Source organism: Taudactylus pleione, unplaced genomic scaffold (assembly GCF_031769625.1).
Source record: "Taudactylus pleione unplaced genomic scaffold, aTauple2 ptg000539l, whole genome shotgun sequence".
Taxonomy (NCBI): domain Eukaryota; kingdom Metazoa; phylum Chordata; class Amphibia; order Anura; family Myobatrachidae; genus Taudactylus; species Taudactylus pleione.
The window spans coordinates 1,202,617-1,229,283 of NW_028284941.1; the positions used below are offsets into that span (position 1 = coordinate 1,202,617).

At 45.0% G+C, this 26,667-nt stretch overlaps 1 protein-coding gene across 2 annotated transcripts in view; it reads right to left on the reverse strand.

Moving 5' to 3' along the window:
* Positions 1–1,424: 1,424 nt before the first annotated feature.
* Positions 1,425–26,667, reverse strand: part of SDC3 (syndecan 3) — a 99,070-nt gene continuing 73,827 nt past the window's right edge. For both annotated transcript variants that reach the window (XM_088451178.1, XM_088451177.1), the window contains exon 5: positions 1,425–4,376. In XM_088451178.1, the coding sequence (XP_088307304.1) occupies positions 4,210–4,376 (167 nt within the window). In that variant the 3' untranslated portion in view covers positions 1,425–4,209. The remainder of the gene's footprint in view (positions 4,377–26,667) is intronic.

Sequence of the window (26,667 nt, forward strand, 5' to 3'; positions counted from 1 at the left end):
ACACAGGACCTCATTCAGAGTCGGTCGAAGCGGCCGCACGGTCGTATGGAAAAAGGGGCCAGATATGCAAATGATTCCCTCGCAAGTTGCGTCCCTAAGTTCGGATCGGTAGTTGGCCGACCAAGGGGAGGAATCGGTCGGAAGATAAAATACGCCCCCTTCTCGTACGCATTACACGTCATCTCCGGGCATATAAGGATTAATCGAGACCATCAGGAACCATCGGAACTGGTTGTAGAGCTTAAGGTTGACCATACCCTCTCTTAAGCTCTACGATCATGTCAGTATAAAAACCTCCCATGTCACATGTGCCATGACACTACTTTGTTAATTATGCACTCCCATAATCCGTATGCACTCCCATAAAACGCCGTTCGCATAATGAGGCACGCCTGCGTTCAGATCTCCACTCCCCCATTTTCAAGCACCTTCCCCTGTTACCACCCACAAACGCCTCCATCTGTCACTCAAACTACTGACCTGGCTGTGTTCAAGGAGAGAGAAATTTCTGATCGTAGTGGCTAGTTTGCGCACGCGCATTGCGAACTTTACGCATGCGCAGTATAGCGAACATCGGTGGCGTACGACCATGCGGCCGCTTCGACCAACTCTGAATGACGTCCACAGTGCCATGGATAGTTACCACAATATACATCTCAGTGCCAGCATAACTGTCATGTATCTACCTGTTACAGCCTCATGTCCAGAATATCCAGCCAATGCAAATAGTCACATACCCACCATATATAATCCAGTGCCCACCACATTCAGTCACTGAAAAAGCTATTATTGTGGCTATTTCCGCAACCTGCACTTATTGGTTGCTATGGTCTAATTTATTGTATAATTCTGATCAATACACCTAAGTCATGACCCTGAGATACCATGATATCAAGTCTTCCACTCAATGTTCCATGTGTATACAGCATTAATTATATATCACTTGTGTTTATGGCCATATCAGTTTAGGCCAACTATACTTTCATTAAATGCGTCCCAACAATTAGCCACTAAGGGGGAGATGTACTAAGCCTTGGAGAGAGATAAAGTGAATGGAGATAAACCACTAGCCACTCAGCTCCTGTCATCTTACAGGCTGTGTTTATCACTTTCCAGAGATTAGTACATCTGCCCCTAAGTATGTAACCTTTACCAGACCTGGCAGACTTGACAGACATTTATATACCTGATGAAAAACACTACTATTATCAGCAATTTACAGAGTTCTATCCCCTTTTTGTTCCGCAGTGTCATATTAGCTTACAGTTTATATAGCTGAAACTTACATAGTACTGGTGAGTTTCCATACTAAGATCAGCCTTTAGATTGTTGTTGCTGGACAAAAAAGTGACTAATCATTTACAGTATGGCTAGATAACAAAAAAATACATGAAAAATGTCAAATGTTTTAAGTTTTATTATCCTTAATGGGTACAGCACAGAAAGAATTATAAAATTAGGAAGGTACATTACTGCAACATTGCGTAAGAATCATTGGCAAAGATACAGTTGTATTTTTTTAAAGTGAATTATTTTTGTTTGCTTGTTGCTCTGTCATTTGGCTTTAGGGCTCGTTCACCACAAGCCATATTTTTGGGCTTTCCACATGTTAAAAAGTGCACTGAAATAGGTCAAATAAGAGTCAATAGTACCGTTCCCACCACTGTGTATTCGAATTTAGCACTGTGAAATTTTAGATCACGGCACGACCTATTTCTCACGTGTTACTGTGTGCTACCAGTACATAATGTTGTATTAGTAAAAGTGCAATGCATGAAACGCACGTGGAAAACACATTCAAAACAGATCAGTGTTCACACATTTATTAACCATTTTCCCAATGCATGTGTGTGAACAAGCCCATGAAGTCTGTGCTATGAGTTCCAGAACACATTCAGAATTGACTTTAAGAAGCAAATTTTTAATGCTAAAATCCTAGTGAATTACATACTGTACATACAAAAATGCTCTATTACAGTACAACCCGATTACCCAACCCCTTCTATAAATTATTTCACTACTTAGAACAGATGTTTGTTTGTTTTTAAGAAATGTGCCCACTTTATAGGTAGACTGGCAGAAAAATATACAAAAACAAATTCTGGATTGGCCAGTGAGGATGTTCCATTCTGTAAAGTTTGTCCAAGGGGCGTTTTTCAATTGGCTGATACATTTGCTGCAAATGCACAAAACCCCCCCTCGGAAAATTACATTCAGTCTCCATAGGGAAATCAAGGAGTGCATATAGTGACACAGAAAAGACATTCAGCTTGGTTTAGAGAAGTTCTACTTTAAGTCATATCCCATAATTAGATTACTTTGTGTCCTTCTTTAAGTGTTAAATAATTGTACTGGTTAATTTAAGGATACAATTCATAGTTATTTCCTTCACTATTCTGAAATACTTACACCCTGTACTAATAGCCTATTTATAAGCTCTTCCCCATGGCCACTCATTGCTAACACAGTTGAATTACGATTGTGGATATACAGTAAGCAAGTTTAGGGCTTAGGTTTTGCAATACACAAGTCAGTGTCTCCCTCTCCTTCAATGCATATATGAAGTTAATAAGATCCCTTTGGGAAGCACAAGAAACCACCTGCTGGGAAAGAAATTCCAGGATTAAGAAAAGTAGACGGAAAATAAAGTTTATTGCCCTAAATTTTCTTTGTGTTGTACCTAATGTTAAAATCCATTAACCTCCTCATTGAGATATTATATTACAAGCTGCACCTGAGATCTGTCTATATAGAATATTTTGGCTCCATTCAGAACACAGTGAATGGAACAGAAACATCTCTATACCCTTTATTCAGAGAGGCAGCTTCGAGTCTACAAAACTGTGACAACCAGTCCCACAAATTCAATATTCTTTTTTTTTTGACAGTCACTTAGTCAAAATTATAATGAAGTTAGGAGGGTTGGCATACACAAGATGGACTCTTTGTTACTTTCATCTCTGCTATTAATGAAAAAAAATGCTTAAGTGAAGTGAATCAATCATGGTATCAGTTACCTCTTCTCTTCACGTGTTCTAGGCAACTCTAGGACAACCTCTAATTTCATATGTTCTCCAAACTGAAGGTGTGTTCACCTGTATGTAGTTTTCCCAGAATCCCTGGCTACGGCGATATCAATGCATGACATGGGAAGAAGGTGATCAACGTTAAATGGTGTCCGGTACATTAAAACTATATACATGCATTTTGTGTTGTCAAATTAGCTTTATTTTTCTGTTTGTTTTGCTTACAGTGTAGCTTCTGGATACGCTTTATTGCACCTCCAAGTAAATAAACCTAAGGAAATATTGTTCAAATGGGTGGGACAATAATAATCACCTACAGTATAATAAGATTGAGCTTCATTGGAATGGGGCTTTTTCATTGAAGCTCTGGGGAAGAATAGGTTAACCATGGCCCCTTTTTATGGCACGACATTTAACCAAAACACCACCTTTATCATCTCTTTCCATCACTGTACCGTCTCAATGAAAAAGATGTATCAGTATTTCAGTCTTCACTCCCACATAAGACATTGTTTGCTGGAGAATGTTTTGCTTAAATGTTAACAAAAAAAAATCTGTCTTTTTTTTTTACTAATAAGATCCCCTAACATTTTATTAATGTACATAAAAGTCATATTTACAGTTTGATGGTGGAGCCTGTGGTCGGACTGGAAAACAAGCAATATATGCGTAGTAAAAAGACAAATATATGGTTTTGATATAACATTCTAATTTCCCTTTAGCATGTACTTTGGAAATATTATTTTAAAAAAAACAGGCTGCTCCTGTGGTTGCAGCAAATATTTCATATGCCAATACTGCAATATAGGATAACCTAAAGGGTATCACTTGTGCTTATGTGGGTCCTGAATCTTCTATGTGATGGCCACAAATAGGTAAGAAAGTCAGTCGTAGTAGAAGACCCGCAAGGAAGCACCTGGCAGTTGTGGCCAATTAGAGTGCACAAATGAAAGAAGAATGGATGGAGTAGAAATCCCACAACGGGAACAATCTTTTTTCCAAAGATTGATGAGGTGGCCTGGTCTGACCACACTATATGCGACCACACGTCAGGTAGTTGTGATTTTAAAACAAAATAAGAGCCCACATCCAAAACAGTTGAACATGGGAGCCACGAATGTAAGATCCGTCCACAGGCTCATCAGGACTGATAAAGGGGAAAATGAAGGACACTTTCCCCCTACTATGCGTAAAATTCCTCATGATTGTCCGGTTTCTGATATGAGACACTGGCCGGTTTGGGCTCCTCCAGAGCGTAACTTCCTTCATCTTTCTTTTTCATGCGATAAATCAGCAGCATCACTAGGAACGCAGCAAACAGGGCTCCAACGACCCCTCCAACTATCACCGCTATAGAGAAAACAGAAAAAGCCATTTAATTTCAATTTATTGAATGGTCTTTCTTGATTTGCTTGTATGATTATTATTTCTTGCAACTTGTTTAAAGTCAGAAATGCGTGTACCTGCTAGTGCAATTGGGATCTAGATTGACATTGGCATTAAAATAATTAAATAATGAAATGTCTGCATTATAAATATGTATTATGGCCCTCATTCAGAGCCACTCGCTAGCGGCAGTACGCTCGTTCCGAGCGATGTTCGCACATCTGCGCATGCGTACGGATCGTTATACGCATGCGCGAATCAGTCAGTGCGGCCGAAATTCATGTGCTCGCAATATAGCGAATGCCTGCTATTTTGAGTGACAGAATGAGGCGTATGTGGGTGGTAACAGGGGAAGGTGCTTGAAAACGGGGAGTGGAAATCAGAACGCAGGCGTGCTTAAAGGTCAAAACGGGCGTTTTATGGGTGTGCATAATTAATACTGCAGCGTCATTGACCACGTCACTGGGTTATTTTATAGCCAGAACTGCTCGCAAGATTGTGGTAGCAAAAACCAACCACAAGAATAGCGAGCAGTTCATACGCTGGTCGATGTACTCGATTAATCTAATAAATAGCGGACATGACGTATGGTGCGAGCGGCCAGGGGGCGTTTTTAACAAATAAACGAGCGTATGTTTTGCTCGCTCATTCAGACTTAGAGGTGTGAACAGACTGCAATTTGCGAACGGATCATTTGAATAGCCACCCCTTGTTTTTGAACGAACGTCCGCAAATAGCGAACGGCTCTGAATCAGGCCCTAAGTGTAGTGTATGCTTTTCTATGCAACTACTAGTGTAAGAAATCAGTGCCATTCATGTTGCGATATCAAGGGATAAACATCGAGTGTCAGACACAGATCAGAGAAGGTGGTCATCATATTTTAGTCCTTCACCAATGGCACTGATGCACTACCATCTCTAATACTTGTTCAGGTGGAACACACAAGTGAAGTGGGGGTAATGCAACTCTCAGTAGCTTTGATATTGGACTTTTATATGTACATTGGAGAATGGATGACAGAAACACTGAACATATAGTAACTGACTTCAAGCATGAAGTGCAATACATAAATTACAATACTCATTGGTCTTTGAAGCACTGATCAAAGAGACACACTTTACTTCAAATAAATGACATTTTGGTCAGCCGATAGGGACCTTTCCCAACAAATGTTAGCCACATCAAATACAATGTGAATCTCTAACATATACTTCAAAAGAATAAAGATTTTAACATTTTCACAAAGAAACCCAAAACCTGTGAATGAAAACCCCTCAGGAGATATTGACAGATTGTATACTTAGTACAGTGATGCTACAAATGTCCTGCACAAACGTGATCTTAAGTGCATTCAAATCTTCAATTAAGTAATACAAGTAGATAAAGACAGCCCAACACATATAACAATTGGAATATCTCTTCATTCACTTATTGATCAAATCCACTCACACCCGCGCACGCAGGGGGGGTTTCCGAGTACCTAGAAACCCCCCCTGCCCGACCCGGTGAGCAGCGCCGCTGAACAAAATATTTATTTATTTTAATTTTTTTCAAAGATTGACACTGCCTGGGCTGGCTGTAGGGGAAGCTGCAGCGCGCAAGCTCCACCCAGTCAGTCCCCAGGCCGGGCACCGTGACCCGGATGACTCAGCGCCTCATGCCAGCCTGGACACACTGTCACTGCCAGCGGCTGTGGAGTTCCGGAGCTGTCAGCCGCAAGACGTAGGTGGCCGCCGTTGGGTGCCGCCCTGCCCGGGGAGGATAATATTTATTGTTTAAGCGGCTGATGACTCAGACTGAGTACTGCTGTATGTCGGGGGAGTGACGGGGGTCTTGCGGGTGGCGGCGACGGGAGAGGGGGGGGCTGGGAGTAATATTTTTTGAATGATGGCCATTTCCTACTGCTCTGTGTATATGGGCAGCCAGGAGGGGATAATGTGTATTAATATAATTCCATTCAGCTGCTCCATGTATTTGCGGTGGGGGGATGGAGGGGGGAGGATAATATTTTTAGATTATGCCAGCTGTCTGCTGTATGTTATTCCCGGGGGGTGGGGGAATGGGAGGAATCCTCCCATCCCCCCGCCCCCTGGGAATAGCAGACAGCTGGCATAATCTAATAAATAGTATCCTGCTATTAAAACACTTGAAGTACCCAATAAAGTGTATGTTGCAGGCTTATTCTGGTTAGACGTTTTTGTCATTGGGTCTGTAACCAATTATTTGGAAACTCCCCTTTCAAAATCCTGCGTTTGTAAAACCAGATTGGGCACTGTTTGGAATCATCTCCCGGGATTTGCGTGTTACCAGAGGGTGTCAAAAATTGTTACTTGCAGTAAGTGCAGCAGCAAGAAGGGCCATATTGCAAACCTGGATACCCCCTCAAGAAGGTAAAGCATGAGTTATCACAGATATCTCCTACTTACCTTCCTCTTGAGGAATAACCCGCTGACCCCATACACTAGTATGGGGACAGAATTCATCATGCTCCGAAAATACAATATTTTCGGAGCTTGAGTGCGGAAGCATTCGCCATCTTCAGATGGCGAGTGCTCCCGCTCCTCCCTATGGGGAGGAGTCCCGGGTTGCGAAGAGGGATACTTTTGTATCCCTCCGCCCCTGTCCTGTCGGGGCTCTTGTGCGCATGCGTGACCTGTAGGAGCAGTGAAGCCGCTCGCATGAGACAAGTGATTTTCGCAGGTGTTTGTGCAGAGTTGCAGATCAAATTTAGACGCACGGTAGCAGATAGGTGAGAGGCATTCCCGGATGGTGACTAAGAGTTAACAGGGGTGTGGTTAAAGACGCACAGAGATGTTACGTCTTATAGGAGTGTCACAGAAAGTGGTTGCGTGCAGAGACACACTGCTGCTTACATAGGAGGTCATACTCAGATGGAGGAACTGCACCTGCCTTAGGGCTAGTTCAAGTTTCGATGGTGCAACACACCAGATGATAATACATCTGACTCTATAGACTCTGCAAGTAAGCATCTCAGTCGTTGCACATTTGGATGTACACCTGGAGGAACTACTCTGTAGCTGCATTAGTATAAATGGCAAAAGACACAAATGGAGAAAATGTAACACCATTGTTACTTTCCCTAGTTGTGGTAATGCAACAAAAATACTCCAAGAGCAAAATATATATATATATATAATATTCCAGGAGATCACAAAGATAACGAAGGATCTGCAGCATTCATAAATCCACCATCAGGCAAACAATAAAGAAGAAATGTGTGCATGGGAGGAGAGCAAGGAGAAAGCCACTATTCTCCAAGAAAAACATTGCTGCCAATTACATTTTGCTAAAGACCACCTAAATTGGCCAGAAGACCACTGGGAGAATGTTCTGTGGAAAGAAAATAGAACTTTTGGCTTAAATGACAAACGTTATGATTGGAGAAAACTTAACACTGATTTCCAAGTGTGAAACACTGTGGTGGCAGTATCTTGGTTCAGGGCTGTTTTGTCATGGGGCCAAGATAACTTGCCTTTACTGATGCCACTAGGAATTATGGATTGTACCACAAAAGCTGTGCAGTAATTGAAGCTCATCAGAAGGTAGGTGTTGCAGCAAGACAATGGCCCTCATTCAGAGCCGCACGTTAACAACAGTACGCTCGTTGCGTTCCGATGTTGACTAACCGCGCATGCGTCGGTGTTACACTGCGCATGTGCGTACGGCAGATTGCGAGCTTTTTTTCTCTCGTTCCTAAAATAGCGTACAGGAAGTGACATGTCAAATGTGATTGACAGAACAGGGCGTTTTTGGGTGTTGACGGGGGTGGAGATGAAAAAACGCAGGCGTGGCGAGGCGTTTTTGGGGCGTACATACATTAGCAGATGCGAACGTCAAATGTGTTCGGACCGTCTCATACGTCACTGAAACATCCGCTTTCCCTTCAAAATGCTCGCACAGCTTAGGGTCAGGATTACTCGACCACATTGGCGATGGCCTTCTCCTCCGTCCCGGGACTCCACGATGGTGCAGCGATTAATCGCGGCTGGTCAGTAAAGTAATTAGTGTTGGATTGAAATCCGGCTTGGTATGTGTTTGGAAAGCAGTTTATTGGGATAGCACAAAAGCGTACGCAGGTGGAAATCAGAGCTGCTAATGTCATGATTACACAATCAATTAGCGTACATTTTTGGGGTTTTATTTTGGCCACAATTTGTTGGTTATGGCCTATTGTAACAATAATGTCATCATCTTTTAATTAGCTCCCCTTTTTTTTGGTTTACTGTGGAATTTGCATCGCTATGTGATTTTTGAAACGTTCCTTAAAGAGGCCTTTTTTTTTTTTTTAAGAGGGTCAGTTTTTGCCTTTAGGGCCAGGATTAAATGTAACCCATTTGTACAATAATGTCACAATACAATGTCAGTTTTTTGTTTTTAATTTATTGTTTAAACACAAACAAATTGGCCTAATATTTTGTTGCCTTTTTTTGTGGCCAAGATATTTGATCCAAAAAAAAAAAAACCATAACTGCTAACATAAGCGTAAATACAAAATTTAAAAACATTTCACAAGAAAGGAGAGGGAAGTTTTGACCAGAAAGGAATATGAGCCAAGCACAGAAGGAGTGTGGGAAAAGTCGCCATTGCTGTCACCGTTTTCTCGCCCGTTTGGCTGGGTGAGGGTGGGCGCCAGACCGGGTCCGGGATGCCATCGGGCTGGCCTGTCCAGAGGCAGATGTTGTGGCCTCTGGACTAGGCACAGGGCTAGGCACATTTGGAGGATTGCCTGATGTTGTGCCAGAGGTGGAGGATCCGGATGTTCCGGCAGGAAGGGAGGTCGGCTCCACCATGTGCTGGCGAACGAGCTGCTCCAGGGCATCGGCGATGCGGATGTTGGCCCTGGTATTTTCCGCCAGGGCCTGAGCAATGGTCACGTTGGCCGCAGCATTTTGCTCCAGGGCCTCAGCCACCCGTATCAGACTGGCGTCCATCCTCTGCAGAATCTCCGTATGGCAATCCGATTTAAAATTGAGTTCTGTGAGGAGGCCCACTGCCTGCGAGGGGGCACGCCCTGGACTGGCTTCTGCAGGGTCCTCAGCCGGATGTACTGGTTCCTCCCCTGCAGAGCCAGCAGAAATTCTGCGGCCAAGGCTCCCCTCTGGAGCAGACTCATCCGCCTCTGTCTCTGTTAGGAAATTGGAGAAAAGACTCACATTAGAATCTACATATTGGCACAATAGCATTTCAGAGTTGGTGACATCACAAGACTTACCTTGGCCAACATGAGGAGCCGCAAAGTCTGGCATGTCCGTATCCATGTTGGACACGCCAAACACCTCCACAGCCTGCACACACCCCTGTGCCATCTCTTCTAAGTCTGTCAACTCCAATGACACAGGGGTGGGACCCCCACCTGTCCCCCTTGCATGCCTAGCCCTGTCGGCAAGTTTTTGTTTGAGACGATATTTGAAGTCTGCCCATCTGTGGAATGAATTTGGAACCATTATCCTTTTTTTTACAATGGGGTTTGTTTATAGGATGGGAAAGTGTTTACTTACCGCCGTTTGACATCCCGGGCTAGACGGACATAATCACCCACCCTATTGACAGCAATGGCGACCTCCTCCCACATTCTCCACTTCTGGCTTTGGCTCATATTCCTGGCTGCCTGGGGCAGGATGTCAACGCACTTCTGGATCAAAACCTCCATCTCCTTGCTTGTGAAATGTGGCTGCCTTTTTTTTTGGCAGCTTTGGCGGGTTGACTGGGGCCAGCAGTCTCATCCATGTCATCCTCCTCACCTATTTGGGTAAATATTCTGATTTAGCCACTTCACAACTTGACCAATATATTTGTTTGAAAATAATCATGGAGACAAAATGCATGAAGGCCTTACCGCCGGATTTTTGGCCATTGTTTCCCTGGTCTGAAGTCATGTTTCTGCTTCCAGAATGAAAACAACCAGAAATTCAATGTGATTTCGTGACGTATTTATACATGCGTCCTTTGTTTGCGGCCGCATCATTGATTGTGCGTCCCTATGATTCATCCTTAATTTGTGCGGGAAAATAAACACTATTTATGGCTTGGTGTGTGTGGAGTCGAGGTGGGGTTGTTGGAGTGTTGTCGGTTAAGTTGTTTGGATTTGGTTGTTTGCGGTTGGAGGATTTGGCAGAGTTGGTTTTTTGTTTGTTTTTGCTACATTTCTTTTGTTTTTCCGTTCGCATTTTTTACATTTTTTCCACATCCTTTCCTGATTTGGTAAGTTTTGTGCAGTCAAATTTGTGGCCAATTGGTGTCTTCTTCTGTTTTGTGGTTAGTTAATTTTTTTAACACTCATTTCATCTTTTTTAGTTTTTTTTGGTTTTCGGACCCAAAGAAGTTTTTTTGGGAAATCTTATATATTCGAGTTGGGTAAGTCCATTTTTTGTCTTGCATTTGCGAATTAATTACCGCATTTTTGACTGTTGGTGTAGTGACTTGCATTTGCGAAATAATTTACGCATTTTTGACTGTTGGTGTAGTGACTTGCATTTGCGAATTAATTACCGCATTTTTGACTGTTGGTGTAGTGACTTGCATTTGCGAAATAATTTACGCATTTTTGACTGTTGGTGTAGTGACTTGCATTTGCGAATTAATTACCGCATTTTTGACTGTTGGTGTAGTGACTTGCATTTGCGAAATAATTTACGCATTTTTGACTGTTGGTGTAGTGACTTGCATTTGCGAAATAATTAACGCATTTTTGGCGGCTTATTCATCATGTAATCCAGTTTTGCTTTTCCCTTTTCCATTTTTTGGGCCCATTTGAACCCTATTTGACGTACAGTGTGCAATGTCGTTTTCATCGATGGCCAAATGTGTGTTTCCGCTATTTTCTGTGTTGGCTTGCAACAATTTGAATAAAAAAAAATCACCCTCTAAATTTTTGAAGTCTCATTGTTGGCTTTTTTACAGTTTATACGTATCATGACAATACCCCGGCATGTAAGCAGCTATGGATGGTATCAGAAAGCTAAGTTGTTTTTTGTTACTTTTGGGGTGGGTCAAAAGCCTTACATTGTAAACTTTGAATTTCAGGTAGATCTGGGGCGAATTGTTCTGGCCCTGCTCCCGGAAGACGACCAACCTCAAACTCGTCCCAGGCGTAGGCATCGTAGGCATGCAAGGCCCCAGATATTTCGAACACGTGTCACCCTTTTTGGAATGCCCGATGATGAGGTTTTAAGACGCTACCGTCTACCTCCCAAAATCATCATAGACACTCTCTCATTAATAGAAAGTGATCTTGAGCGGCAAATTGACAGTCCAACAGCAATACCACCACTGACGCAATTTATGGCGGTGTTACATTTCTGTGCCTCAGGATCGTTTCAAACAACGGTGGGAATAGTGGCGGGCATCTCCCAATCCTCCTTTTCCAGGATCCTGAGGGCAGTGATGGAGGCACTTTTCAAGCACCGCCATCATTTTATTAAAATGCCTTTGGATATGGGTGCCCTTAGTGTGGCCAAGGCCAATTTTTACCAAATAGCTGGCTTCCCACACATCATAGGGGTTGTGGATGGTACTCACATACCACTTCAGCCTCCAGCACGGCTGGAGGCAATATTTAGAAACAGGAAACACTATCACTCCCTGAATGTAATGGTGGTATGTGATGCCTCCCTCCAGATCCTGTCCCTGAATGCTAAATTACCCGGAAGTGCTCATGACTCCTTCGTCATCCGGCAATCAGGGATATGGCAGAAATTAACCAACCTACAAGCTGGTGATGCGTGGCTTCTGGGTAAGTGGAGACCTTTAGTACATAACAATGTTAAGCTTGATACACAGTGTTCCTGATGTGGTCTATTTTTGTTCACAGGAGACAGTGGATACCCTTGCATGTCCTGGCTGCTCACTCCTTATTTGGCTCCCACACCAGGGCCACAAAGTGCGTATAATTCCGCACTTACAGCCACCAGGCAAGTGGTGGAGCGCTGTATCGGCCTTTTAAAAGGCCGATTCAGATGCCTCCACCGCTCTGGTGGCGAGCTCATGTATGTGCCGGATATGGTGTCGAAAATTGTGGTCCTGTGTGGGATATTTCACAACATTGCCATAAGGAGTGGTGTCCCAATGCAGCCAGAGGATGCCTTACCTGAGGATGGCCCCCCCGAGGTTGGTCGAAGGTCAGTATGTGGGGGGGCCATACGCGATGATGTGGTGGCCAGATTTTTTAGGTAAGTTTGAACAAAACTCCAGTGTTTATACCTAATGTGTTTGTGTTTTTTGGCGAACATCTAATTTATTTTTATTTTTCTCACCATCTTCTGTTTGTTCACATAATCTTTGGCACTCCAACGCTCACTACTTCCTGCTACCCTTACCAAACCTGGATCTGGTCCTTTTGGGCATATATTCTGGAACCCATATCGCAACGCCATGTTTGTGGAATCATGTTGGCATGGTCCTTCGTCAACCAGTTCTTGATTTTGTGTTTTTATTTAATTATTTCTTGGTATGTGTTGTATTTGAATTTATCACTGTGTATTTTTTTGGGGAGTGACCACTTTGTTTTCTCTGTTATGTTGTGAATAAATGTTTGAAGAGTGAAATGGTCTTCCTTTTTTGGAACGTTAACAGCAAGTGTAACCAGGTTAACACAAGTTACATTTGACTAAGGGGTAAACCAGTACTGACGCCAGTTGAGCTAAACTGAAATATGTTTTCAGCTTCCCAATCCACACCAAAAGGAAGCCTGGCCCAACCTTGGGATTTGTAAGATTGGCCTAAGCAGCTTGCGCACCAAGTAGGAACCTGGAAAATGTAGAAATATGTAATTGACACTACACCCAAAAAGGGAAATGACATTGTTACTGTTATGTGTTTCTTGTGTCTGTTTGACATACAAAGACAAAACACAATCTAACTTTTAAAAAAGGGAAATCCTTGCAGGAACAGTCTACTTATGTCAGGCTAAACTATCTTGGTTTTGGTTTTTAAAAATGAGCCACAACGTATATTTGTCTTAATAAATTTAATTGGAAAATAGAACAAAAATAAAAAAACTAATGCCGAAGGAGGCCAGACAGCCGGTCGAGGGCCACCAGAATGCCGATGACATGTTGGCGCATCTGCCCCACAACATCCGCCACCTCTTGCCGACGCCTCTGTTCCTCTGTGGGTGAGAAAAGTGTGTGGGTTAATACAACAATAGGGAATCCACAGAAAAATAAAAAAAAACAACCAAATCACTCCTAAACCCAAAAACAAAAATAAAAAGGGTGGGCTGGCAAAAATACAAGGCCTAGGTACAAATTCCCACAGGTATGATATGTGTATGTTTAAATCACCAGGAAGAGGTAAAGGCAAACCTTCACAATCAACAAAAGTCAAGCCACAAAAACACGAAGAAAGGCACGACACATGATTACATACAAACAGTTTGTGCTTTAAAAAAAAATAAAAAAAAACATACCGGGAGACAAAACGGGAGCTCCGGGCAAACCTCCATGATCCTCCTCGGAGGATCCGTCATTACCCAAAGAATGGGGCGGAGTTATGATGGACTCCGGGGAGGGGGTAATTGGAAGAGGGGTGGGTGGAGGAGAGGGGGAAGTGGGACGGAGGGGAAGGAGGCCCGACATTTCCGGGAGAGGGTCTGGGAAGGATGGGGAGGAGTGGGGAATAGGGGAAAGATTTGGGGTGGAGTGTTGGCTGGGGGTTGGGGATAGTGGGCGGGAACGCCGTCTGGACGGACGGTGACGGCGGAGTCTTGGCTGTCCCCCTAAAATATGTCAAAGAAATTGCGTTTAGTTTATGGACAAATCCGGGCAACCAAACTAAAAAAAAAAAAAAAAGAAAAAAAAAAAAAAAACCAAATAGCAGTAGAATTAAAAAATCAGAAATAGAGGGGAAACATGCACACGCAGATATGAGTACAAATAATAAATAGAACAGACAGGAAAACATGCAGACGCAGATATGAGTACAAATAATAAATAGAACAGACAGGAAAACATGCACACGCAGTTTGCCCCACAAACACAAACATTAAAACCACAATACATAACACTTACTTGCCAGGATCTGCATGCGAAAGCATGCCAGCAAGCGGGGCGTTCGCCGTTGCAGGTCGGACCACCTGCGCTCCAGCTGCCCGATGTTGCGGCGTGAGCCGAAGGACCGCAGGCGGGACCGTACCTCCGCATACGCGGAGCGCTTCTGCCGGTTGGTCATGGGTTGAGGCTGGCTGGTGATCCGGCGATCCATGACCTCCGTAAGCACCAGCAGCTCGCGCCTGGTGAATGCGGAGGCTCTCATGATGGCAATGGTGTTTTTCTTAAAAATCATTTTTGATAAAGTGTGTAAAAATTTTCTGATTGGCTAATGTATTTTGGAAATTAACAGGAGCAATTTTATTGGTTAGTGTATGAGTCATGTGTTCGACAGGGCCAGAAATCTCTGGAGAGTTAGGATAGGCTTGATGCAGTGACATGCGTAAGCAAATTTAAATAAAGAAATGAACCCAGGGAAATATGCGGGGATCCACAGCAATAGTACAATTGTTTAATTGTGGTTCACATGTTTTTTGAACAATAAAAGCGAATGTTTCATCCGTACGTATTCTGCGGGTAAACACAAACACAGACAAGAGTAAAGTTTCTTGCATTGTGTTGAAAAAAACAAACAATTAAGCTAATTGATACATTGATTGGCATGATACGATTGATGGAGGTAGGCAGAATAAAGGAGCAGGTAATCGACATCTGACAAGGCCACTTCCTGTTTATACTTGTGCGTGCGTTCCTTTCAAGCCATTTCGGGGATGTACGCTCGCTATTTTGTACGCTCGTTAGTTAGAGGAGGGGTTGTCAGAGTTTTGGGAGGAATTTTAGATGCGAACGAAAATACGAGCGAGCCATTGAATTTAAATATTTTTGTACGTACGCCTAACGTACGTGCGCCCGCTTGCGAGTGGGTCTGAATGAGGGCCTATGACACTAAATACATGTCAGTCTACAAAAATGTTGTTGAAGCAGAATATGTTTCTCTTTTTAGAATGGCCAAATCTAGGACCTCAAGCCAATAGAAATGTTGTGGTAGGACCTGAAATGCAAATAAAAAAATCCTCCAACATTCATAAGTTAAAGAAGTTCTAGGGTATGGGACAAAATTCCTCCAAGCCGATGTGTGGGACTAATCATATATTACTGTAAATGTTTGATTGAAGTTATTGCTGCTTAAGCTGGTCACTCCAATACAGAATCCTAGAGGTTAACATACTTTTTCTGCAAAGTAATTTATTGTTGGATCAATAATGAATTACATATTATGTCCTCTTGTGTATTATTTGATTTATTGAGTCCTCAGTGTGTATTTTTATGACTTAGATGAGGATCTGAACACATTTAAAGTTAGATTTGTGCAAAAATGTAAAACAAAATTCTAAAGGATTCACAAACTTCTAAGCACTGTTGTAATTGTACATATATTGTCCAGTAATCTGCTTTTCAGAATTCATGCTTAGCATGCTGTTATATAGTTACATAGTTAATATAGATGAAAAGGATACAAGTCCATCAGTTCAACATGTCTAATTATCTTGTTCCAGAAGAAGGCAAACAAGACCTCCAGTGTGACAGAAAAAAAATTCCTTCCTGACCTTGAAAATGGCAACTGAATAAATTTCTTGGATCAATCACCTCCATAAAATACTCTGGCAATTATAGCTATATATACCATTTCTTCTAACAAAGGGCATACAGTCCCTTTCTAACTTCATATGCTCATGGTGATATGTCTTCCTTCCAATAGCAATTGATGAGCTCTTCTCCTGTGTATGGTCATTGGTACAAAGAATATTTCTATATTACACACATAAATTAGGTTGTCTCTATGGCACCAAACACAACTAACTTACTTTGGATGTAATAATTGGAGCATCAGTATACATTATGCATGTTTTCTCTGCAGTGTTTCAGTCATTTTAATCTAAAAATACAGGGAATTCTATTAATCCATCATTTCTGGGCTGTTATTTTATTTTTTTACATATTGAAAGGTAATTTACGGGCATGGCACCAGCGATTTCTTCCTGCTTTATTGAGAAGTGTGTCTATATTTATATACTGTTCCTGAGTTTACACATGACCGCAACAACAAAATTGGACTTGAAAACGGGCAGATTCGGAGGCACTGCCTCTTTGTTAATGTAAACTGACCAGAATTTACACTCATTTGGAAGTGGCGAAAATCAGAATGTCACTACATTCAACTGGCATCATCTGTGTCATGTCATGTAATTAAACAGATCTTCAAAAAAGAGAGCATTTTGAAAAGCATTTGCACAGACAAACATATAAAAGCAGAAGATGCGCATGGTGGCAGGATAGCACTACTCGTGGTTTAAAAATTAAATTAGGCAGAAATCACTGAAAGTAACCATTTATTTTAGCCAACAATTATTGCTACTAACCATATGAAGAATGACACCAGCTCAGAGAAACGCGTCAAGGTTTGCATATTATGGCTGTCTTCTCATAACTGCAAACTTTCCCTATATTCATTTGCATCCCTATATTCACTTGCATTGCTACTAACAATTAGGGGTGTGCACCGGACACTTTTCGTGTTTTGTGTTTTGGTTTTGGATCTGGATCTTTCTTCGTGTTTTGGATCTGGATTGGTTTTGCCAAAACCACCCTTCTGTGTTTTGGTTTCTGGGTTTTGTGTTTTGGATCTGTATTTTTTTTTTAAAAAAGCATAAAAACAGCTAAAATCACAGAATTTGTGGTTTTTTCTGCTCCTATGCTATTATTAACCTCAATAACCTTAATTTCCACTAATTTCCAGTCTATTCTGAACACCTCACTCCTCACAATAGTGTTTTTATGTCCAAAAGGTTGCACCGAGGTAGCTGGATGACTATGCTAAGCGACACGAGTGGGCGGCACAAACACGTGGCCCATCTAGGAGTGACACTGCAGTGGCAGACAGGATGGCAGTTTGAAAAACTAGGCCCCAAACAGTACATAATGCAAAGAAAAAAAAGAGGTGCAAGATGGAATTGTCCTTGGGCCTCCCACCCACCCTTATGTTGTATAAACAGGACATGCACACTTTAACAAACCAATCATTTCAGCGCCAGGGTCTGCCACACGAATGTGGCTGAAATGATTGGTTCGTTTGGGCCCCCACAAAACAAGCTGGCAATTAATCTGTGTCGTCCTCATCCTCCTCATTCACCGATTCCTCACCCTCTTCAGTGTTGTGTACATCCTCATCCTCACAGAGTATTAATTCGTACCCGCTGGAATCCACCACCACAGGTCCCTATGTACGTTATGGAGGCTGGTCTCCTTGGAAGAGTTGATAATTCATTTTTATGAACATCATCTTCTCCACATTTTGAGGAAGCAACCTCCTACGCCTTTCGCTGACAAGGTTCCCGGCTGCACTAAACACTCTTTCGGAGTACACACTGGAGGAGGGGCAACTCAGGTAAAATAGAGCCAGTTTGTACAGGGGCCTCCAAATTGCCTCTTTTTCCTGTCAGTACATGTACGGACTGTCTGACATGCCTACTTGCTGTCACCGATGTAATCCTTTAACAGACAGACGCACGCTTGTCGCTACTGCTTTGAGGATGCAGGTGCGGCTACAGCCCACACAATTCACAAAGACAGAAAAAAAAAGAAGAATTTTTTTTATTGTTTGTGGAGCGCACTTTGAGGGTTACACCACCCTTTAACAGACAGACGCACGCTTGTCGCTGCTGCTTTGAGGATGCAAGTGGAATCTAGACGGGATTTGGAACCGGGGACACACTACCTCCATCAATTGTCTAAATCCCACTGCACTAATGGCGGATACCAGACGCCCGTCTAACACCAACATAGCAGTCAAGGCCTCAGTTATACTTTTTGCTTCAGGATGACTGCTGTCGTACTTTATCCTCCTCGCTAAGGACTGTTGGAGGGTCAATTGTTTAGTAAACGTAGTGGTGTTCCTACTTCCTCTCTGGGATGATGAACTCCCAGCAGCAGCAACAGCACTATGAGGAAGTGGTTCTTGATCTTTCCCTATTTTATTTTTATCGGAGAGTTTGGTCCTCCATTTATGTTATATTGATATATACGTGCGGCTAAGGCGCACACAAACACAGAAAATTATTTTTTATTTTTGTTGGAGACTAGTGCACTTTGTGGGTTACACCACCCTTTAAGAAATGAGCCAGCCGGCCCTTTACTTATGGGACACAGGCGCACGCTTGGCGCTGCTCCTTTGTTGATGCACGTGCAGCCACAGTGCACACAATTCACAAACACAGAAAATATTTTTTTATTTTGTTTGGAGTGCCCTTTGGGGATTACAGCACCCTTTAACGGACAAGCCAGCTGGCCCTTTACTTATGGGACACAGGCGCACGCTTGGCGCTGTTCCTTTGTTGATGCACGTGCAGCCACAGTGCACACAATTCACAAACACAGAAAATATTTTTTTATTTTGTTTGGAGTGCACTGTGGGGGTTACAGCACCCTTTAACGGTCAAGCCAGCTGGCCCTTTACCTATGACACAGGCGCACGCTTGGCGCTACTTTGTTGATGTACGTGCGGCTACTGCGCACACAATTCACAAACACAAAAAAATATTTTTTTTAATTTTTGTTGGAGTGCACTTTGGGGGTTACAGCACCCTTTAACGGTCAAGCCAGCCGGCCCTTTACCTATGGGACACAGGCGAACGCTTGGCGCTGCTCCTTTGTTGATGCACGTGCAGCCACAGTGCACACAATTCACAAACACAGAAAATATTTTTTTATTTTGTTTGGAGTGCCCTTTGGGGGTTACAGCACCCTTTAACGGACAAGCCAGCTGGCCCTTTACTTATGGGACACAGGCGTATGCTTGGCGCTGCTCCTTTCTTGATGCACGTGCAGCCACAGTGCACACAATTCACAAACGCAGAAAATATTTTTTTATTTGGTTTGGAGTGCACTTTGGGGGTTACAGCACCCTTTAACAGTCAAGCCAGCCGGCCCTTTACTTATGACACAGGCGCACGCTTGGCACTACTTTGTTGATGCACGTGCGGCTACTGCGCACACAATTCACAAACAGAAAAAATATAAATTTTTCTGCACTTGGGGGGAGCACCCCTGATGGACAGAGCACCCCCTGGACAACACTACAGCACCCCTTTAGGACTGGGACACTGCACAAGACTTTGGAGTGGACACAGCCCCTATGGATAACTGACTGCACAACACAGTACAGCCAGCCCCTATGTACTTTGGAGGAGTGGACACAGCCCCTATGGACAACAGCAGCACAGCACAACACAGCCAGCCCCTATGGACTTTGGAGGAGTGGACACAGCCCCTATGGACAACAGCAGCACAGCACAACACAGCCAGCCCCTATGGACTTTGGAGGAGTGGACACAGCCCCTATGGACAACAGCAGCACAGCATAGCACAACATAGCACAACACTACACTACACAGCCCTAACTCCCACCCTCCCTCTTCACTGTCCACAGCAGACTGAGAAAATGGCGCTGACACGGGTACGTTATATAGAATCCAAAACCCGCGAGACCCAGAAGGCGGGATGATGACGTTTTGCCTCGATTTCAGATCCGAGTCAGGTCGAGCCTGACTCGGATCGGCCTCGGATCGGGGGGGCTCGGGGGGGGTTCGGATTTCAGAAATCCGAACCCGCTCACCCCTACTAACAATATGAAGAGACTGACACGTGAAACGCATCAAGGTTTGCAGATTGCAGCTTCCTCATAACTGCAAACTTCACCTATATTCATTTGCATCGCAGGAAGTTGCGTCCCATGCTAAGCAGTGACATCACAACTGCTATTATCTCAGATTGTGGAGTCTAAATACAAAGGCATGGGAGTTCACCCTTAATTAGGATGCCCTTATAAACTGCTTCATTGATTGCAGACTTTAGCAGCTGCGGACCTGATAATAAGTATTAGCTTAAAAAAAGGAAGGTCTTATCAGCGTCGTAGCTAGACGGCAGTGCGCCCTGTGCAGCACTGCCGCCCCTCTTGCTCACTCTCCGCCCCCCTCCTCCCCCCCTGAGCACTTACCTTTCCTTCTGAAGGGAGGAGGGAGGGCGGGATCCTACGCCGACTTTCACTGTCCGGCGCACTCCACTGCCGGAGGTCTCTTCCTGCAGACCTCCGGTACAGAGAAGTATGTGGCCGGTGCCGCTGCTGGATTCCGCCATGTGCGGAGGCATCGGCAGCACCACCCTCCCTACGGCCCTGTGTCTTATACTGTTCCATAAAGTCGTTTTCACCTCATTTTCTATTGATTGCACTATTCTGTTAATGCATGATATTCTCGCAAACCTTTTTTAATCCTAATTGAGCAGTGTTGTAGCAGCTATTTTTTTTTATTATTTTATATACATATATTTTTACATATAATTGTTATAGTTAAAATAGAGTGTTACTTGCAGTGATTTTTGCCTATTTATTTTTTTTTTCTAAACCAAGAGCACTTATTTGGATCCCCTTTTCTGAGTTAGCTGCAGCTGGCATGTTTCACACCTGGTCACAATAATCCAGGTCACCATAATCCAATGCCTAGGTTTTTCCAATGTAATGCACATACTGTATGGTCCACTATAATACTGTGTAGAACAACAGATACAAATGAACCGCTCCTCTGTATTTTTTCTAGCTGTAAATGACCTCCAGTGTCCGATTATTAGAGGACTACAGATCTTTAGCTTTCGGAAGTAAGCTGCCATAAATAGATTCACATTATGAAAGTTGGACGCAAAGTTGCTGTGTTTGCGTGAATCAGAAGCCTGATTTAGTAATTTATGCTATTGCAATTTTCTCTACGGCTTGAAGCCGGAAGCTGATCCGCCCACTGTTTTCCGCCCACAGCCACAAAGGTCATCATTAGTATCGGCACTTGCACCAGCCGATTGCTAGGTGCAAGAGATCCGTCTGAAACAGGCTGACCTTCCTGGTACGCACAACTTAGAATAGCACGTAACTATAGCTACGTGCCCACCACACTCCCACAAGACAGAATAGTTCAGTGTCACTGCCCAGTTTCCACTCTGAAACGCCCATTTCACACAAATTCAGATCCAACCTAAATCTGTCAAACTCAGAATCCAGCGGAGATACACAAATATACTTTAATTCGCATCTGCCCATATGCTAAAACTCTCCATTTGCGTCCATGCAAAGAAAATTATCCAAGAATAGGCACCTATGTATTAGTGAACCTGAAATTAGCTAAATATGTCAACACTGTTAGGAGAGGGGTGTTTCTATGACTAAACAATGAGTGACTGACAGTTTGTCACACTTGCTCTCCTGTACATTATAGACATACACAAAGGCAGTGAGTTCATAGACACTCAAACAAGAGCTTTCTCAGCTTCTTAATCTGTATAAGATCCCATTATGACACTGTACTAAAAATGGATATGGCTATGGAAGGAGATTCAGCTGAATTTGGAGACAATACTTTTTAACAGAATTTTTAACTTACATACAGTACCTGAATATATACTGTACATTTTAGTGTTTAGTGGTCCTTAAAGCAATGAACATTGGGCCTGATTCAGAGAAGGATACAAATGCCATCGCAGCTACAATCTCTTACGGAACGCAATTGCGAAAATATGCTAATGAGCCACTCGCCATCCAGTGTTTAGAGACGCCCACTGAAAGCATCTCACATCCGCTGCTCATGCACAAAACCAGAAACACCATAAACACTGAATGCAGATTATCAGCCTTCTGAGTAAGTCTAAGCTGTTGCAGACATAGCGGGTCTCCAGACACCCAGAGGGCTCTCCTGCTGCGAGCAGGAACACAGTGGCTAATTTATGAAAGCCCAGAAAACAGTGTTTAAACGGTCTGACACTCCTGTGTTTTTCTAACTACGCCCCCCGTTATCTCTCCCACATGCTGACTACCTGTCACTCACTTTGTGAGCAATTCCTCTATGTGAGTGTAATATCAATTCAAACGTTGGGTGTGCACAGTGCGGCTTACATGCATGCGCAATGGCAAACAATCGCTCAATCAGCATTGCGTTCATCTCTGAATCTGGTCCATTATTCACTTATTTGCTAATTTCTCCTTTTAAAACAAGAGATATGGTAAGAACTTACTTTCGTTATCTCTGTTTCTACGAAGTACATAGGGTCCACAGGGTTGACCTTGGGGGTATAGCTGGATCTGGATCCATGGGCACCACGCAGTTAAAGCTTTGCTGCTCCCAGGATGCACTTGGGTCCGTCCTCCTCTATACCCCGCCCCGGCCACAGGCACCTCAGTTGGTAAGCAGCTAAGGCCGGAGGAGGAGACTAAACAGAGAGAAGGAAGACTGGAACACACAAGAAACCATACTCACAGAAATGGGAGACGGAAAACCGGTGACCAGCCACACAGCCCATTTGAAGCCAGGTGCGTCAGGGCGGGCGCCCTGTGGACCCTATGGACTTCGTAGAAACAGAGATAACAAAGGTAAGTTCTTACCATATCTCCTGTTTTCTACTTCAGGGTCCATAGGGGGTCCACAGGGTTGACCTTGGGGATGTCCCAAAGCATTTCAACTAAGGGCGGGGACGCTCCTGTGCTGAAAGGAGTACCCGGCGCCCAAAGGATGCATCCTGAGAGGCGAAGGTGTCAAACGCATAGAACCTCAAAAACGTTTGAATTGAAGACCAAGTGGCCACCTTACACAGCTGAACAGCGGAGGCGCCACGTCTAGCAGCCCAAGAGGGACCCACAGAACGAGTGGAATGAGCCTTAACAGAGGCTGGCACAGGTAAACCCTCCTGTGCATAAGCCTCACAAATAACGGAACGAAGCCAACGGGCTAACGTTTGCTTGTTGGCAGGCCAACCCCTCTTGTGAAAACCGAAGAGGACAAACAAAGAATCCGACTTCCTAACCGAAGCAGTCCGATCCACATAGATTCTAAGTGCCCGGACTACATCTAAGGAAGCCTCACCAGCTGAAAGATCAGGCGACTGAAAAGCTGGCACAACAAGTTCCTGATTAATGTGGAACTTCGAGACCACTTTGGGCAAAAACTCAAGGACGAGTGCGGAGCACCGCTCTGTCCTGATGAAAAATCAGAAAAGGAGGGCGACAGGAAAGCGCCCCCAACTCTGACACCCTCCAGGCAGAAGCAATTGCTAGGAGAAAATCGGTCTTGAATGTCAGCCACTTGAGGTCCACCACCTCAAGAGGCTCAAAAGGATGACCCTGCAAGACCCGTAGCACCACCGCCAAGTCCCAAGGAGCCACAGGAGGCACGAAGGGAGGCTGTATCCTGAGAACACCCTGGAAAAAGGTGTGAACATTCGGTAGTGTAGCAATCTGACGCTGAAACCACACGGACAATGCAGACACATGAACCTTCAGAGAGGCCAGGCGTAAGCCGAGGTCCAAACCTGATTGAAGGAACTCCAAGATTCTGGAAACCCGGAACACCTGAGGATCATAGTTTCTGGATTCACACCACTGAAAGTAAGTGCGCCACACCCTGTGGTAAATCCGTGCGGAGGCAGGCTTGCGTGCCCTAAGCATGGTACCAATGACTGAACTGGAGAAACCCTTAGACCTCAAGACGGCTGTCTCAAGAGCCACGCCGTCAAAGACAGCCGACCCAGATCTGGGTAAAGGCAGGGCCCTTGAGACAACAGGTCCCGACGCTGAGGAAGAAGGTATGGAGCGTCGATGGAGAGACACCTCAGATCGGAGTACCAAGGATGTCTGGGCCACGCCGGAGCAACCAGCACGAGCGTGCCGCCGTCCTGCTGGAATTTCCGCAGAACCCGAGGAAGTAAGGATATCGGAGGAAACAGATACACCAGGTGAAACGTCCATTTCACCGACAGCGCGTCTACCAGACTGGCGCCTGCGTCTCTTGTCCTTGACCCGTAAACGGGCAACTTGTGATTGTGACGGGACGCCATCAAGTCCAGCTCCGGCAGCCCCCACCTGTCCACGAGTAGCTGAAACACCTCTGGGTGAAGCGACCATTCCCCGGGATGCACGTCGTGACGGCTGAGGAAGTCCGCCTCCCAATTGAGGACTCCGGGAATGAAGACTGCCGAGATCGCTGGAATGTGACACTCCGCCCAAGCAAGGATGCGAGACACCTCCGACATTGCTGCCCGACTTCGAGTTCCTCCTTGGTGGTTGATATACGCCACCGTGGTGGCGTTGTCGGACTGTACCTGAACCGCCCGTCCGTACGACTGCAGGGCTCGATAAACCACCCGCAGTTCCAGAATGTTGATGGGAAGAAGAGCTTCTTCCGCAGACCAACGACCCTGAAGTGACAACGAGCCGGTCACTGCCCCCCAACCCCGAAGACTGGCATCCCTCGTGAGCAGGACCCAGTCCGGGATCCAAAAGGGACGCCCCTCGACCAGATGAGCTGTCTGAAGCCACCAAGCCAAAGACTGCCGAACCTCCAGGGACAACACCAGCAACTGAGAGCGGATCCGGTGAGGTAACCCGTTCCATTCCGATAGAATCAGCCCCTGCAGAGGCCGGGAATGGAACTGGGCAAATTCGACCATGTCGAATGTTGACACCATGGAGCCCAAAACCCTCACAGCCGAATGGACCGACAGGCGGCAACTGCTCAGGCAACTGTGTATCCTCAGCTGCAGGGAGGAGACCTTCTCCGGGGTCAGGAAGATCCTTTGCTGCCAAGAATCCAGCAGGGCTCCCAAATGAACCATCCGCTGAGATGGAATCAGGGAGGACTTTTTCCAATTTATCAGCCACCCGTGCGCTTGCAGGCAAGCGACCGTCAAGTGGAGATGATGAAGCAGTACCTCCGGGGAACTCGCCAGCAACAGGAGGTCGTCCAGATACGGTAGTAGCCGTACATTCTGGTTCCGAAGATGTGCGGCCATGACCGCCATAATCTTCGTGAACACCCTCGGTGCCATGGAGAGACCAAAGGGTAGCGCCTGGAACTGGTAATGGTGTTGAAGGATAGCGAACCTCAGATACCACTGGTGCGAAGGTGCTACCGGAACATGGAGGTAGGCGTCCTGGATATCCAGGGACACCATATAATCCCCCGGTTCCATCGCCAGAATGATGGAACGTAACGTTTCCATCCTGAACTTGGGAACTCTGAGGAATTTGTTCAGAGACTTCAAGTTGAGGATAGGGCGATGAGAACCATTGGGTTTCCGCACCAGAAACAGAGAAGAATAGAACCCCGTCCCTCGTTGTAATTGAGGAACGGGAACAATGACCCCTGCTGTCAGCAAGGACTCTATAGCTTCCTGAATCTGTAAAGACTTGGTCGTATCCTGAGAAAGACTCGTGCAGAAAAACTGGTGGGGCGGTCTGTGCCGAAAAGACAGGGCGTACCCCTGGGAGACCACTTCTCGAACCCAGGCATCCATGGTGGTATTGTGCCAGCACTGGGCAAATAGAAGAAGTCGGCCTCCCACTCTGAGGTCCCCCAGAGGGAGGCCCGTCCCATCAGGCAGAAGGTTTATCTTCCTGCTTGGAAGAAGGGCGCCTGGCACTCCAGGCCTGCTTCTTGGGCTTAGAAGCGGCCTTGGTCGTCGACTGCCTCGGGAAGGACTGACCTTTTGCCTTGCCCTGAACCTGAAAGGACCGAAAAGCAGAGCTCCGTACCTTGGTAGGAGCAGAAGCCGAAGGGAGGAAGGCTGATTTAGACTTAGCCAGAGTGTCCACAATTTTGTCCAAGTCTGGACCAAAAAGCAACTCCCCATTAAAAGGTAAGGCCTCCAGTCCCTTTTTGGAGTCAGCGTCAGCTCTCCAAGACCTCAGCCACAAGGACCGACGCGCTGACACAGCCGCAGCCGACACCCGAGAGGTTAGCAGGATTGCGTCTAACGATGCTTCCCCAATGTAGGAAGCCGCATCCCTCATTTGACCTATCAACGCTCTCTGGATCTCTGGAGCATCTTCCGGAAAGGTATCCTCCAAAGCATTGGCCCAGCTCTCGATGGCCTTAGCCACCCAAGAGATGGCCATGGACGGACGGGCCACCGCCCCCGAGAGAGAGTAGATAGACTTCAAACAAGTCTCCACCTTCCTGTCCGTGGGATCCTTCAGGGAGGAGATCGACGGCAAAGGCAGCGTAGCGCTTTTAATTAAGCGGGTAACGTGGGAATCCACCGCTGGAGGAGTTTCCCACTTCCTGCAATGAGCCTCCGGAAACGGATAGTTTGAAGCCAACCGCTTCTGCGGTTGGAACCTCTTGCTGGGCAACTGCCAGGTCCCTGCCATATGATCCGT